Source organism: Falco punctatus, assembly GCF_963210335.1.
Source record: "Falco punctatus genome assembly, chromosome: Z".
Taxonomy (NCBI): Eukaryota; Metazoa; Chordata; class Aves; order Falconiformes; family Falconidae; genus Falco; species Falco punctatus.
In genome coordinates, this window is record NC_137586.1 from 58,053,231 (window position 1) to 58,070,372 (window position 17,142).

Below are 17,142 nucleotides of genomic sequence, written 5' to 3' on the forward strand. Positions count from 1 at the left end.
TTGTAGAAGGGAGGGGACATGTCCAGAGTAGTTTAGATACTAATCCTGATTATTTGTTTTCCCCTTCATGCTTATTTCTTTTCTGGCTTGCTTTGCTTTACAGACGTTGCAAATGTAACAGAACTAATTGTGGAGTGCAGGTGGGCAGCACAGTGCCACACAGCCCCTCTCCTACCACCTCCCAGGGGGATGGAGAAGACAGTTGCGAGGCTGAAGATGAGAAAAGTTGTGGGTTGAGATAAAAACCAGTTAACAGGTAAAGCGAAAGCTGCATGCACAAACAAAGCAAGATAAGGAGTTTATTCGCTCCTTCCCATCTGCAGGAGGGTGTGCAGCCATCTCCAGGAAGGCAGGGCTCCTGGAGATAACGCATAATGATGCTGCATAGCAGGGATTGCTCAAAGGCGGCTCACTTAAGCTGTCATATTTATGAAATAAAGTGGTTAACTTTTAGTCAGACTACGTGGGATGGGAAAGGTATGCAGGAGACTCCTTGTACCCACAACTTCATAGGTAAATGAGTATTGGAAAAGCCACCAGCTAATCACGTGTTAATTGCATAATCAGTGTTCCAAGCTCATGCATCAATGCTTACTGTGTCACTCTGCTCCTTTGTGCAGAGAGCAGATTGAAAATGGAGTTCTTGGTCCATTAATGGCTCAGGTCTTTAACTCCTTTGAAGCCTCTACCAAACTATCACTAGTTTGCTAAAGGGGTTGAGTGTATCCATCACAATGGGTACCTCTCCACAGGCCACAGCTCCTACCAGGAGCCTGGGCTGCTGTAGGATCTCCAAGGGCTGCAGCTTCCTTCCAGCACATTCACCTGCTCTGGTGTGGGGTTCTTCCTACTGACTTCTGACATGGGGTTGCACATTTTGTACAAAGTAGTAGGTTGTAGTGTGTTCTTAGCATTTGTTTCTTGTATTGGTTTTGGTTTCTGCTTTTTTTCCCCTATTCTTCCTTTTCCAGTGTGCTCTGGTTTTCTTCCATTTTCTCCTGTAAACTACTCTTATTTTTCCATATGTAACAGACTTCTAGCAAAGAAACTTCAGCTGCTTCTTGCTTATCTATCTATGTCCTATATACTCCATATATGTAAACACTTTTCTAGAAAACCTAGTGCCAGTGTAATCACAGGCAATTGTGTTGTACTTACCCTTTTACTTTGTAAAAATTCCACTTAAGACTTGTTCTGCTGAAATACTGGTCTGTTATGTTGTGTTTGGCTACTTGAGTATTAGCGTTGTTGCATTTTGTGATTTGAAGATATGGATCTCTTTCTAGAGATGTTAGACTTCTAGCATATTTTTTTTTATGTTTATAGAATCATTACTTTCATGGATACTAGTTTTGAAAAAGTACAATATTCAACTAGAAGACAGTTTTTCATAAAAAGAGCTATAATAGCTGAATTCATTTATCTGCTTTTAGTATGGGTTTTATATGGCTCAGTTGTTAACTAACACTAAATTCAATCAGAATCAATGACTTAGTTTTCATCAACTCATTATCTTTAATTGAGAAGTGTTGTCTGAAACATATAGAACAAGAAAAGACTGCAACATAAATTTTGTAATGAACTCTGACAAACCTGTTGAATTATTTTCATCTAGTGAAGTTGTTTGTGATTTTACGAAGCTACAATACTGTAAATCTCAGTTGAACTACATCACTTAGGCTGCATCTGTGGGAGGATATTTCCAATTTTAAGCTGGAATGGCTGTTAAGAGTGTCCCAGTTAAGAGTGTCGTACTACATACAATTCAAGGAAAAAAAAGTTCTGGTTTGTGGGGGTTTTTGTGTGTGTGCATGTGAGGTAGAATACCAACAATCCTCTCCTTTACCTTTCTCTCAAAATCTTCTGCTAGAAGATTGACCATTTGTAACAAAATTGTAACATAAGCGTTTTTCTTATTTTTTTTTTCTAGCACTCATACCTTTTTTTATTTGATAAGGTTAAGTTATTTTCAAAGTATATTCCCAGATAATAGTAATCCTGTTTACTGACAATAGTTCCCTTTATCTCATTCATCTAATGGTTTGCTCCTCTTGAAGAAAATGTGTTTAGGTGGGTTTTTCCAGGGTGTGTATGTGGGATGCGTGTGTCTTGGATAGTGTTTGGATTGACAGGACATTCCAGCATCCTATTCAGGTGTTAAGCAAACAGGAACTGTGGAAGTAATTACAGCAGCGTACTCAGAAATAAGTTGTTCTAAACCAGGAATCCTACACCATGCTTAAAGGTGCATTACAATCACATGACCAAGCAGAGCTAGAAGCTTGCTAGCATTAGAAGTTGTTCCCACACCTGCTGCTGTCCTCACTCCTAGCTACATATTGCTGTTTCTTTCTTTTTTCCAGCGCTTACGTTCATCCAGTACCTTTGTGAACCAGCTCACTAATCTGACAGAAAACTAGCCTAGGTTTAACCCCGCTGTGGTGGCCAGGGACAGGGAAAAAAGAAAAGAAAGGAATGTCCTGTTTGATGAAAGTGAGCAACTTGCATGGCTCCACAGTCTCACCAGCAGTGTAGTAGGGCTGTGCTCACAGGTACTCTGAGCAGTAGCTGTGCTACATCTCCTGTTGCCTGTGCTCTGTGAATTCGGCTGCTCACCCAATCACTCCCAGATGTATTTTCTTTTGAATGAACCAGTCTAAAATAGCCATATGTGGTGGGTTGACCTTGACAGGCCACCAAGAGCCCACCAAGCTCCTCTATCACTCCTCCTCCATCAACAAGGCAGGGGGGAAAAATACAGTGAAAAGCACATGGGTCAAGATAAGGACAGGGACATTACTCACCAGCTACTGTCACTAGCTTTAGGGAAATCAGTTTACTTTATTGCCAATTAAACAGAGTAGGATAATGAGAAATAAGAACAAATCTACAAATACCTATCCCTCTGCCCCTTCTTCCCAGGCTCAACTTCAGTCCCAGCTCCTTTATCATCCCTCTGAGCAGTGCAGAGGGATGGGGAATGGAGGTTGCAGTCACTTCATAACACTTTATCTGCTGCTCCTTCCTCCTCAGGTCATCCCCTGCTCTATCATGGGATCCCATCTGTGGGAGACAGTTCTTCACAAACTGCTCCAGCATGGGTCCTCTTCCAGGGTTCAGTCCTTCAGGAATGGAGTGCTCCAGCATGGGCTCCTCTTCATGGGCTGCAGCTCCTCATAGGAACTTGCTCCTGTGTGGGCTCCGCACAAACTGCAGCTTCCTTCAGGGTACATCCACCTGCTACAGTTTGGGGTCCTCCACAGGCTGCAGGGTGGATATTTGCTCCACTGTGGACCTCCAGGGTCTGCAGGGGGACAAACTGCTTCACCGTGGTCTTCTCCATGGGCTGCAGATGTATCTCTTCTCCCAGCACATGGAGCATCTCCTCTCCCTCCTTCTCTGACTTTGGTGTCTGCAGAGTTGTTTCTGTCATGTTTTTCTCACGCATGGCTTCCAGCTGCTGTTAGTGTTTTGTCATTTCTTAAATACCTTAGTCATGGAGGCACCACCAGTGTTGCTGATGGGCTCAGCTTTGGGCAGCAGTAGATCCATCTTGGATCTCCCACATGGGGGCAGCTTCTGGTGTCTTCATAAGGAAGCCACCCCTGCAGCAGCACCCTTGCTACCAAAACCTTGCCATGTGAAGGCAGTACACCATATTAATAAAGTTCTACACATTGTGACTGGAGAAAAAAAAAAAAGTGCTTTGCTCTTGTATGTGTATGTACCTTGGTGCATAAGGAATTCAGGGAGCCTGATTCAAAAGTCCTTCTCAGTGAAGGAACATGTGATGAATTTAATTCATAGCTCATATGTAATGTGTAATTGAACTTAAATGTTTTAAATTATCTCTCTTTTGCTTTATCCTTGGAGGCTAATCCTCACTCTATAATACAGCTTCCCTTTATTATTTTCTGGTTTTGCATAACAAAGGGAAAAACAAAGGGCATCCTTATTACCTTGTGCCAGATTACTAATTACCAGATAGTGATCTGGATATTAAAATGAAAGTGGAGGCTTCTCATGTGTTTTCCCTTTTAAGCAAGTAATTGGTACCATCCAACTTGTTCATTTTCTCAGAATATAAATTAGCGGTTTGGTAAGATGTTGTCTTCAGTGAAAAGTGTTGTTCTTCCCTGACAAGAGAATTTTACCTGTTTTGATACCTGGTCAAAGCAGAAGGATAACAAGGTGATGTGAATAAAATGTTTTTCAAATGCTATTAAAATGCAGAATGCAAGAACTAACACATGCTCTCTCTGGTCTTCAGACTTCTGAAAACTCTGTGACTCCCACAAGAAGAAAAAGAGATTTGGCACTTTACTGTTTTAATAGGGAGTGTTTTCAAGCAGTTTCATGAGTTTGTTTCATAATTACGAAAGATTGGATGTACACAAATGAAAAATCAGGTTATAAAAGTGATTTTCTGCTTGAAATATTCTGAGGTTTTAGTAACACAAGCACATTGATACGGGAGCAGGAAATGATTTTTTGTGGTAGTCTGCATATTTCTGTTCTGTCAAAAGAAGTACAATCCTCATTCTTAAACAAGTTTATACCTAGTAGTTTACAGTACAATGATGGAGAAAATGAATAAAATTCTTACCTGGAATTGTAAAAATTTGAATTTTGAAAATCTTGGCTTAGAATTCAGAAATTTATTTAATTTCCAGAATTTCCAAGAAGATCAGTTTTAATTTGGTCTGAATCATACCGGCATGTATCTCTAGATTATGTAGTATTCCATCTTTTTCAGATACTTCTTTGTCTCACAGCTGAGTGAGAGTGGTATTTGTAATACTTACTTTAGTAAAGGGGAGAAAATACAACTGAAGAGATAGTCCTAAGACAGCTCTACTTGTTAAATAAGCCAGTCTTAACATAGGCTACTTGGTAAGATCGCAGTGCAAGGCAGCAGTTAAAACTTTTTGCATCATTTTTCTTGTACGCTTTCTTCTCTTTTCACTGGTTAGAAAATTAACTGTCCTAGAAGTTGATCTGACAAAATCAGGTCTGCTTAGGCTTTGAAGTTTGCCCCTTTCAGTCATCTTGGAGGCGCTGAGGACAACAGCTATGGGCAGAGATTGGAGCCTGGGGTGACAGTGATTCTGGCACCTTGAGTTGTGCTTTTTGTGCTTCTGTTGGTTCTTCTGTTTTCCTTATGCATTTCCTGATGTGCACAAAAGAACTCTAAGGCTGATTTTAATTTCTATTTATTCTATAAATTAGGAGAGGATAATAAAATTCTTTTTGTGTAATGCCTCTATAAATAATATCTTTGTTCTGTCTTTGCATAAACACATGTCATAATCTGTTTTCTTGCATCCTTTTGTTTCTGATTTCCATGACTGCTATTGCTGTATGAGTTGCCTACAAAGTATGATTCAAATGTTTCCTTTACTGTTCAGTGAACAGGGTTTGTTTATGGCTCGGGGTGATAGGGTTTATGATCTCTTTGCAATTCTCACTCCTTATCGCAGTTAGGAACCTGCAAGTCATGTTGTGAACCTGTTGATCTCAAAGAGGAAAAGGCAGAGTGTAAATGACAGCTCTTCATCCTCTTTGTCTTTGTTGTATAAAACTTCAGTTGAATTCAAGAGAAAGCTGTCTAGTAGGTAAAACTCTCCGTACCTGCTGAACTGGCAGAGTGTTCGAAGGATTTTGCTTTATTGATTTTTCTAGGTACAGATAGTCTGTCTTCACATAGTAAGCAGAATTCACTTTCCCGGTAGGACACCCATAAAAACTGCTTCATCTAACAAGGAGCACATACATTGTTAACAGGTCAGCAAAGTCCTTCAAAGTAAGTTTAGATATTCAGCTGTGCAGCTTTTTTCATAAATTGTGTTGCCCTTATAAACCATCCTTTTAAGCACTGCTTAATGTGAATTTTCGTTTACTACTTCTTGTCAAATAGGAAATAAGTACACATTGTCCAACTTGAATATATTTGGAAAGCATGCAAAGAGTAAATCCATTTAGAAAGTATTCAATTTCACTGCTGTAATACACACAAGAAAATTAAAGAAGTTCGTAATTCAGTGCATAAATACTGTGCTTCCTCTGATGGAGTGGACAATAGGTTTCTTGTCATGAAATATGTCTTTTAAAAATATGCAGTTTACTTATGCTCAGCAGATCAAATTCTAGAGAAGGTTGTTCATGAAAACAGCAACAAGAGCAATCATTTTTTTTTTTTTTCCTTTGGTATCCATATCTGGAAGAGTAGCAGAAGATAAAAATTTGTGAAATCTAAATTAAACCAAGAGGCAAACTGTATTTGACAACTTAAAATTCTCATTTTAAAATAGTATCCTTTACTATTACACCATATCCAGTGTGGATTGCTACCAAAACAGGGGATTCCTTTCAGCCCCAGGTGGATGCTCACACCACTTCTGTTGTGATAGAAGTACAGCAGCTGCCTGCTGGCATACTGACCAGTTGATCTGATGGAAATTTAACACATTGCTGCAGTGAGCAGGGAGGAGGATGTCACTTCACAGAGCAAGAGGAGGAAAATACAAGACAGCCTACAATTTACAGTGGGTTTGGTATATGGAGAAAATTTTTCATTTTGGAGTAACAGTCCACGGAAGTCTAGTTCAAGGCAACTTCTTCTACTCTAAAAAAACCTCATTAGTTCTGGGGTGACTTATAGTCATGTTCTAAGTGTTTTTCTGTAAAACTATGCAAAAAAAAAAAATTGCTTCAAGTTAAGTAAAGAGTTCTCCACAAACAATGTAACAAAGCTTTAAGGAAGAATTTTCTAAAATGGTAAATCTATTATTTAATACAAAAAGTTTGGTAAAAACATGTAACAGAAGTCAGGATGTTTTTTGATACTTAGTTAAAAATAAAAACCAGATCTCTAAATACTGGGTTGCATTTGTTTGACCATACATTGCATTAAAAGTTGTGTAAGCCCTGTGTTTTCTGTGATCATGGTTTCATTGGTGTCCAAACGATGTTAAGCTGTAAAGGAGCTTACCGGAGGAGAATTTTCTTGGCTTTCCTGGCATTTTCTAATCCATTCATTGCCCTGCATGGGTAGTGGAGTTGTAAAAGTAGCCAACAAACCTAACTTGGGAAACAAAGTTTTCATCATCTGCTCACACAATAGAAAGGGAAAATCCTTTGTATCATCTGTCCTTGGTGCCTTTTAGCTTCTCCATATCATGGGGAATGCTAGAACTTGCACGGTTGTAACCCCTGATCCACATCATCTGGCATCAGTTTCTCTGAGATTGGTTTGCTACTTTTAAATGACATAATGAAGTGGTCATATATATATATAACTTTTAAAAGTTGAAAGATTTTATTGCCACAGGCTTAGAGAATGCTTGAGGTTGGAAGAGACCTCTGGAGGTCTTCTGGTCCAACACCCTGTTCAGACAAGGCCACCTAAAGCCAAGGGCCCATGACCATGGCCAGGTGGGTCCTGAGTACTTCTAAGGATGAAGACTCTGTGACCTCTCTGGTCAACCCATGCCAGTGCTCAGTCACCATCAAAATGAAAAAGTCTTTCCTGGTACCTGGAGGAGGCCTCCAGTATTTCAATTTGTGCCCATTGACTCTGGTCCTATTATAGTATAGAAGAGAATCACAGAATCATTCAGGTTGGAAAAAAAAAAAACCTGTAAGATCATTGAGTCCAAGTGTTAACCTAACACTACCAAGGCCACCACTAAGCCATGGCCCTCAGAACCATATCTACGTATATCTTAAATACCTCCAGGGATGGTAACTCAACTACTTCTCTGGGCAGCCGGTTCCAATGCTTCACCACCCTTTCAGTGAAGAAATTTTTCTTAATATCCAATCTAAATCTCCCCTGGTACAACTTGAGGCTGTTTCATCTTGTTTGTTGCTTGTTGTGTGAGAGAAGAGACTGACCCCCACCTGCCTACAGCCTCCTCTCAGGTCATTGTGGAAAGCGATAACATCTCCCCTCAGCCTCATTTTCTCCAGGCTAAACAACCCCAGTTCCCTCAGCTGCTCCCTACAGGACTCTTCCCTAGACCTCTTACCGGCTTTGTTGCCCTTCTTTGGGCACTCCATCACCTCTGTGTCCCTCTTGAAATGAGAAGCCCAAAACTGAATCACCAGGGCCAAGTACAGGAGAACAGGGGAACAACCACTGCCCTGGTCCTGCTGGCCACACTGTGTCTGATACAGGCCAGGATGCTGCTGGCCGCCTGGGCCCCCTGGGCACACTGCTGGCTCCTGCCCAGCCGGCCGTCACCCAGCACCCCCAGGCCCTTTCCCACCAGGCCCTTTCCAGCCGCTCTGCCCCAGCCTGTAGCGCTGCGTGGGGCTGGTTTGACCCAAGGGCAGGACCCAGCACTTCTCCTTGTTGAACCTCATACAGTTGGCCTTGGCCCATCAGTGCAGCCTGTCCAGATCCCTCTGCAGAGCCTTCCTGTCCTCAAGCAGATCAACACTCCCTGCCCGCCCCCGCCCCCCCCCCCAAGCTAAGCTTGGTGTCATCTGGGTGGCCTCAATTTCCTCAGCCAGATCGTTGACAAAGATATTGAACAAGCTGTCAACTGGCTTCATACCTTTTGCACACTCCCTTCAAGTACTTATATATGTTGAGCTTTTCCTTCTCTAGGCTCAGCTGTCCAAGCTTATTCAGCCTTTCCCCAGAGGAGAGGTGCTCCAGTCCCTTCATGGCTATTCCTTGGACCCTCGCCAGTATGTCCATGTCTCTCTCGTACTGGGAAGCCCAGCACTGGACACAGGACTTGAGGTGTGGTCTCACCAGGGCTGAGTAGAGGGGAAGGATCATCTCTCCTGACCTGCTGGCAATACTTTGGCTAATGCAGCCAAGGATACCATTAGCCTTCTTTGCAGCAAGGGCACATTGATGGCTCATGTTCAGTTTGGTGTCTACAAGGACCCCCAAGGCCTTTTCTGCCAAGCTGCTTTCAGCTGCTTTCCTCCAGCACGTACTGGTGGCTGCAGTTGTTCCTTCTCAGGTGCAGGACTTTGCACTTTCTCCTCCTTGTTGAACTTCAGGAGGTTGCTGTCAGCCCATTTCTCCAACCTGTCAAGTTCTCTTTGGGTTGCAGCAAGCCCACACGTCCTATCAGCTATTCCTCCCAGTCCAGTAGCATCACCGTTATACATCTGTGTTTCTGATAACTGTTCTCCCAGCCTTTAGATGCCTAGCTGTTTTGTGAGATGTTTTTTATTGATGTTGAGACTCAAGAGATTGTCTAGTTTGACAGCTTCTTGCCAAAAGCTTTTTGTGTTTATCTTTGACCAAAGTGTCATAAGTGGCTATATTTAGCGCGTTAATGAATCCCTAAGCTGATCCCACAACATATTGATTTTTCTGTGTTATTAAGAAGCAAAGTGCTTCAACTTGGAGGCCTAGCTGCAGTTCATATGTTGAACTGGCTATTGTTTATATACCTGATCGTTGCTTAAGCTTAAAGTTTTGTCCAAGATGACATGTGGACTCTCTGCTGTAGCTGAAGACAGAGCTCAAGTAATCCTTGATTTCAATGTATGAGAAACAACAAAAGAGATTAAACTATGATAAATTATCTTTTGTGATAGACTTCATATGAGTCTATAAGCTTTGACCATCTTATTTGTTTTTTCTTTGAAGGTAGTAGGGGTTGAAGGTGAGGTACATGCTTCTGGCTTGTTCACTTGGTAATGTATATAAAATGTTCTAGTGACTAAACTGAAAACAAGAAATTATTACAGTTATTACTTTATGAACTTGTGGTTAATACAAGTAGTTTGGAAAATGATCATTTAATTGATATTCTTTTAAAAGACTCACTGTTTAATTTGTATCACATCATATTGAAATATTTTTTACTTTACGTTGCATGCCACTTTGAACTGTATTTTGAATTTCAGCTTCTTGGCCACTTTCTTTCCTTTTTTTTTTTTTTTTTTTCGCTTGTCCTGTTCAGTAAGAATCTTTGTGCTAGTTGCTGTTGGCTGTTTTGTTTTTCTTTACTCCCTTGTTTTATATATTTGTTTTCTCCTGTGTTTGGGTGGGGCATATGATATAAACTACCATGCTTACCTTGCCCAATGTAATTTTCATCTCCCTTTCTCACCTTTTACTCTAGTCTTCGTCATTAATTACATCTTTTTCACTTCACTTCTTCTGTTCCCTTGGGATCTCCTACCCCAAATTGAAAGCAAAACAGTAGTATCAAGATGTCCACATAATGAACTAAGTAACTGTGTAATCTTATTATTGAATCTCCAATGCTCACATTTTTCCCTTGTTATCTGGTATTCTTGTATATTGCATCACATCTAAAATTACATTGAAATCTCTTCAGGATAGTGCTGCCCTTGTTTGTTTTCCTTCTTCTCTCCCATGTGTAAAATTTGGTGCAGCGATCTAATCTTAAGTACCAGGTGAATTAAACTTTTATCCGTTTCATATCCACCCATCTGGTAAAACTGTAGTAAAAAAAAAGCTTGTGGATGAAATTGGCCCACTTTTTCAGTAGAATGTACAGATGTTAGGCATACATGTATTGATCTTACTACAAATTTAATTTCTTTGCTTTTTTAGATAATTTCAGTTTATTATTCTTTGGGTTTTTTCCTCTTTTTTCTGGTCAGCATTCTAAAAGCCATGAAGCTTCAGGCAGTCGTCAGTAACATTAGGAGGTGTCCTGGTGATTTTTACTATCACCATGCTTAACTCGACAGTGAGAACTGAAAGCTGCTGTAAATAAACTGTTATATTTCAAATGAGGAGGGACTACTAATGATGAGGTTTCTCCGTGGCTTTCTTTTATTAATTTGTATACCAGGTAGATATTTTTAACAGGCTTTGTGTAACTAACCTCAGACTTCAGGTGGCTTACAAAGATGCTGAACAGTTACTGTCACATAATTGTACCTTAAAGAGTAAAAGTAACGAAGCTTTCTGGTTTTGTAGTTGTCTCAACTTTTTCATGATTCATATTACACTTGTGGGGTTTTTTTTTAAATGATTTTTAGTTTTCATCATAGTACAGTCTTTCATATGTGTTGCAGCTTTCCATAGTTCACTAGTGAAGACAATTTAAATCACAGAGGTGAGGCCATGTCATTTTATATTAAAAAAAAAAAAAAAAGGAATTAGACTTGTATCATTGCTTGCATGAATGGACAGCTTAGGTATGTTTTGGGCAAGCTGAAAACTAAGATGAAGTCTAATTTTAGTTGTTTGTGACTGAATCACTTGTTTCATCCTTCAATGAATAAAATGTGCATGTTTAATGATGATTAATATAATCAGGTTTTTTAATAGTTCAGTGCAAACCTAGCATAATGGCTAAACAACAAGCAGGTTGCTAACATGGTTTCTTAGTCTATGCATAAGCATTTTGTTTCATAAGAGGCCTTTTCGATACATGTGCCGTGAGATGGAAGTGATTTTTCATAAAACCCATGAATTTTAATTGTGTTTCATGTTAGAATCCTTCTTTTCTATATCATCCTTATAGCAGTATTTTAACTATATCTTCCAGGGGCTGGGAGATAGTTGGTTTGGGTGGGTTTTGCCTATTAATATTTATCTTAAAAGCATTACTCCAGTATTAATTTTAAAGATCTGATTTTTATTACGACTTGAAATTTTTTGTCTGCCAGAATTGGAATGCTCAATAAAAATACTAGTATATGTCTTCAGTAATACACAGTGTGATTTTCTAGCATAGTTGTAAAAACACTTAAAATTTTGAAATTAAAATGTTGCATCAACTAAAATGGGAAAGTAAGAACAGTTAAAGCAATAAGGAGAGTAATAGTTTATGCTGATACAGCCTTGATATATGAAAGGGTAGAAAACTGTTCAACTAATATAGTTTGATCTCAATAGTTCTTGATGCAGTATTTCCAAAAATAATTTCTAAGTATCAGTTTTCTGAAATGGATATAAAAAGTAGCAAGAGTACATAAGAAACAAGTACCTTAATGACATTATGGTGTATTACAGGTTGTATTAGAAGTAAAATGTTCTCCCAGCCTGCAGTATGTGTAAAAATATTTAACAATAGTTGCTAAAATTTACAAACCTTGATTCTTGCCGTGTCAGCATTTGGCTTTTTTTGCTGCTTGTAGAACACATTACAGTAGTGTTTCTGTGTGTAAAATACTCCATGTTTTACATTTTCCATATTGAAGGTTTTTTTCTATTTCTTCCTATCATGTGAAATGTGTTCGAGGGTGCGTTTTGTGTATCAATATGAAATGTGTTGATTTCTGACCCTGTATCGATGGGAGAGGAGGAAAAGGAGGAATCAACAGACTTCATGCAATCTTCACTGGGCTGGGCTAGAGCTTGTGAAAGAATTTACTAATGTATTAAAATGCCTCAACAGGGATTTGCTGAGAACTAATGCTGTAATGTGTTAGTCATCCTTTATCTGCTTCTGTTTTTACAGGTTCTGAAGGATGACTGACGCTGGTTTCAGTGATGCCTCTTGGAGTCTCCAGCACTGTGGATTGATAAGTAACATGCAGATTTAACTGCACAACCTGGGGAGAAAGCATAAGGAGTGCTACTGCTTTTCGGGTCCTTAAGTGGACAGAAGCACGGTGTCATCTATCTGCAAGGGAAAATTCTTCAACAGATTTTTACAGCTAATAATAAAGACGACATAGCATCATCCACCTTCTTGATTTACAGCACATCACCTTCCAAGACAGATGGTCTGTCAGAAGCTGGAGGATGCCTGTGGAGCACATAATAATGAAGTCGTGAATTGATGATGCTGCTGCTGCTGCTGCTGCTGCCGCCTAATTGTCAGGATCACAGCCGATAGAACTGCCCTGCCCTTTTTCTGCTCGCTTAATCAGGCCAGGAACAGCAGGGTGGACATGGCTGGCCTCGTTAACAACCTGCTAATACTATTTCTTGTTTTTCAAAACATCTGTTTGGGTTTTAGAAGCCCACTTTCTGTCTTTAAGAGGTGGGTTATGTGGGAAGATCTTATGTGTTGAATGCATGCAGTATAAAGTATGAAAAAGCATGTCCTAGATAAAAACATGTGTGGTATTTGTTCAGTTTTGCTCACTTGCTCTAAACTATCTTACTGCAATTTTGAAATGGTGCTCTTGTCACGTTGAAGACAGAAACTCTTGTTTTATCCATAGGTTGCTCTATAAAATGTGAGTTTAGAATGATAAAACAAATTAATAGATTTTTTTAGGTAATGCCACAGATATGTTTGAGACTACACAGGGAGTAAATATATTTCAGCTGCTCAAGTTAGCTTGCAGTATAACATAGTGTTTTAACAAGAAAGTATCAATTAGCTTGAAATGGGGCAATTGTGGAAATCTGGAGGGGATTTGGATGCAGAATTGCATAAGTAAACTTTATTGTGGACAAGGGAAGTAGCCTCTTAATTCTCAAAAGAAGTGTTCTATTGTTTGTCTGGTATGTTGGGCACTGGAGTTGTTACCACATCACTTCTATATTTATATATATACATGAGTATACATACTCAAAGTCTGTATCAGTGTCGTAGCATGTTTCAGATGTCTCATCATTTAGTTCTTTACAGTGATCTACATTTTTTTTTACAATTTGCTTATATATTGCATTCAATACAGACTTTGATATTTACATGAAGTTGTAAAACCATTTTACTTCATTACTTATAATGGGAGTTGCTGTAAATGTTGTGATGTTGGAATTAAAAGTTCCCCCGTTACCATTGTGAATGATTAACAGTACTTGACATTTTCTAGTGAATTATTTTTCTATCTGCACGTCATGTACCTCAGATAATTGTTTAGATGAGTTGACAGGTTACATTTTCAGCAATGTTTTTCCAAACTAGTCAGCCTGATTGCTCAAAGGAACTACTTCAGTATCTTGGTAACTAAGAGGTTTTCATCGGCTCATGAAGGACTGAAATTTCCAGATCAATCCTGGAGCTATTCAGCATTGTTAAACGTCTTTACTAGTTCTGAAAACCTTTCTATTTAGAAAGACAGAACAAAAATGAGATTTTTTTAAAATCTTTCTCTTTCTTTTTAAAGGTATAAAGATACCACCAGATCTCTTTCCAGTGAATGCCTTGGAAGTGACCAGACAGTGATTTCACTTGGTCTGTCAGATTTTGCATTGGACATTCGCATGCCTGGTGTGACACCTAAGCAGGTGAGAGAAATGTAGTTTTTCTTTTTGCAACTTACTCTTTTTTTTTATAAGCTAGGAAAATAAAGCCTTGCCTACAATATCACTCCCATAAAGTGAACAAAAAAAAAGGGTAACAGGTACATGTATGTCCAAAGAAAAGTAGGAAACAGAAAAATATTCTTAAATGAGAGAAAAATCTTTTTTCGAGTAGTTTTGTTTGTAAATTCTTGGTTTCATAAACTGAATTGCTGAAGTTGGAGAAATAGGAGTTGTATTAAAGTGAAATATTTACAGCTGTGCTAGTAAGACATACATTTATTTAGAGCTGCAGTTTACACCAAATCTCAGATGATGCTACAGTGACTTTAGTTACTTTAAGTTGAATATTGCTGCAAGTTTAGCAGTTGTTGAGAGGAAACAACCCAAAAGCATTTTATAAGGGTAATCCCTTTGAGTCATTATTTTAAACCCTTAAAATACTACAGGAGAACTACTGTAAACAAGTTACAATGGTATATACTCTTTCAGGTTTGAAGTTGTTTGTCTTCTACTGAGCCAAGTGAGTAAAAATGAAGACAAAAGTAAAGATTTTTAGCATTAGCATTTTTAAGATTCACATAGAAGAGATTCTGCATTCATCTTCACATGTAGTTTCATTAAGCAGGATAAACAATGATTAATGGGGTCTTTTTGAAGTGAGGCAACATGATTTATATATGCCATTAAAAGACCCTACGTCTCTTTTAGAGGTCTGCAGATGCTTGGAAAGAGCAGGATGTTGTGCTGCAGTAGATGATGACTCATTGTTGCAGATAGCACTTTCTAAAAATACTGAAGGGAAATGACATTTTCAGTTATTGAGGAGCACCTCTTTCAAACATGTAGTTTAGAGCAAGTGGTTTCATTCCAGTGAGTGCAAAACAAATACAGTTTCTGCTGGATCTTATTTGTCTGCAACAAAATATTAAACTTTTCTTTTAGGAGTGAAAAATAGTCTCATTTCATCCAGGTGCACATTTGAAATTACGTTTCATTTATTTTTACCTGAGGAGCCATTAGTTGAAGAGCTAGGAAACCCATATGAAGGGGTCAGTCACTTCAGATTCCTATTAAAAAAAAAAACCCAACCAAACCCCAACACAAACAACAAAAGGCGTGACAATTAATAGAGAGGACATTATACTTTTCATATTTGTGTGTACCTATACCAAACAGCCTTTGTGTACACAATAAACTGAAATGCTACAGTCTAGTGTATATTTGGGGGAAGGATGGGGGGAAAACAGAAAGCAACTTGCCACATTAATTCCTGAAAAGGTAAGTGAAAATAATCAATAACTAGCCTTACGTATTTTTAAGTCTAGCTTTTATTTTCCTTTCTCAGTCTTGCCTACCCTTCTCATTTCACTTCCTTCTTCCACAGTGTCCCACACTAACTGTACAGGAAATGTGGTTCCCATTTAAGCAACTTAAACACCGATACACTCAGCAAGAAGCAATGGCAGAAAAGACAATCTTCATTTTCTTGCAGTTCACAGAAGGAGATACCCAACAGGTTCATAGTTCTAGTGCCGTTAGTTCATTTTTGTGGCAGAAAGAACATGAAATGGAAGGATCCTCTTTAGAAAGTAAATTCTTCTGTAATGGCTTCCTTGTACCTCACTATCTTCTTCATGTGCCTCTTGGCCCTAAATGTGGCCAGATGTTTTTAGTGACCCTGGATCTGCTATGAGTTGAAGTTGTCCATGCTGATGTATATATAAGAGCATAAGTTGGCAGTTGAACTCAGTGATCCTTGTGGGTCCCTTCCAATTTGATATATTCTATGATTGTATGGTATACAGGTTTCTGCTTTCAGGGTCTATCTGCAAGTTTATCTCTACTCATGAAAGGTGCAAAAATAAACCAAAGAGCAAGAATCATAGAATGGTTTGGGTTGGAAGGGACCTAAAACTTCATCTAGTTTCAACACCCCTGCCATGGGCAGGGACACCTGCCTCTAGACCAGGTTGCTCAAGGCCCCATCCAACCTGGCCTTGAACACTCCCAGGGACAGGACATCCACAACTTCTCTGGGTAACCTGTTCCAGGGTCTCACCACCCTCACAGTAAGTAATTTCTTCCTAATATGTACTCCAAATATATCCTCTTTTAGTTTAAAACCATTACCCGCTGTTCGATCACTACAGGCGCTGCTAAACAAGTCTGTCCCCATCTTTCTTTATAAGCCAATGTTAAGTATTGAAAGGCTGCTATAAGGTCTCCCTGAAGCCTTCTCTTCTTCAGGCTGAACACCACCAACCTTCTCAGCCTGTCCTCGCTCCGACAGGTCCATGTCCTTCTTATGCTGGGGGCTCCAGACCTGACCGCAGTACTCTGGGTGAGGTCTCACGAGAGCAGAGTAGAGGGGCAGAATCACCTCTCTTGACCTGCTGGCCGCACTTCTTTTGATGCAGCCCAGGATTTGGCTGGCTTTCTGGGCTGCAAGCACACATCGTCAGGCCGTGTTGAGCTTTTTGTCCTCCAGCACCCCCAAGTCCTTCTCCTCAGGGCTGCTGTCAATCCATGCTCTACCCAGCCTGTACTGATACTGGGCGTTGCACCAACCCAGGTGCAGGATCTTGTGCTTGGCCTTGTTGACCTGCATGAGGCTCACTCTGTCTCACCTCTGAAGCCTGTCAAGGTCCCTCTTGGTGGCATCCCTTCCCTCCAGCATGTCAACCACATCACACAGCTTGGTGTCATTGGCAAACTTGCTGAGGGTGCACTCGATCTCACTGTCTGTCTCACTGGCAAAGATGTTGAACAGCACCATCTCAGTATGGACTCCTAAGGAATGCCACTCATCACCAGTCTCCACTTGAACGTCGAGGTGTTGACCACAACTTTCTGAGTGTAACCGTTGCAAGTGGTCCACCTGGCAAATCCATGTCTTTCCAGTTAAAGACAAAGTCATGTGGGACCATGTCAAAAGGTTTGCACAAGTCCAGGTAGATAGCATCAGTCACTCTTACCTCATC

At 39.7% G+C, this 17,142-nt stretch overlaps 1 protein-coding gene across 4 annotated transcripts in view; it reads left to right on the plus strand.

Annotated features, from left to right (window-relative positions):
* PAM (peptidylglycine alpha-amidating monooxygenase) overlaps positions 1-17,142 on the plus strand; it is a 154,240-nt gene that overhangs the window by 59,472 nt on the left and 77,626 nt on the right. For all 4 annotated transcript variants that reach the window (XM_080371255.1, XM_080371257.1, XM_080371256.1 and 1 more), the window contains exons 2-3: positions 12,417-12,944; positions 14,023-14,143. In XM_080371255.1, the coding sequence (XP_080227381.1) occupies positions 12,853-12,944; positions 14,023-14,143 (213 nt within the window). In that variant the 5' untranslated portion in view covers positions 12,417-12,852. The remainder of the gene's footprint in view (positions 1-12,416; positions 12,945-14,022; positions 14,144-17,142) is intronic.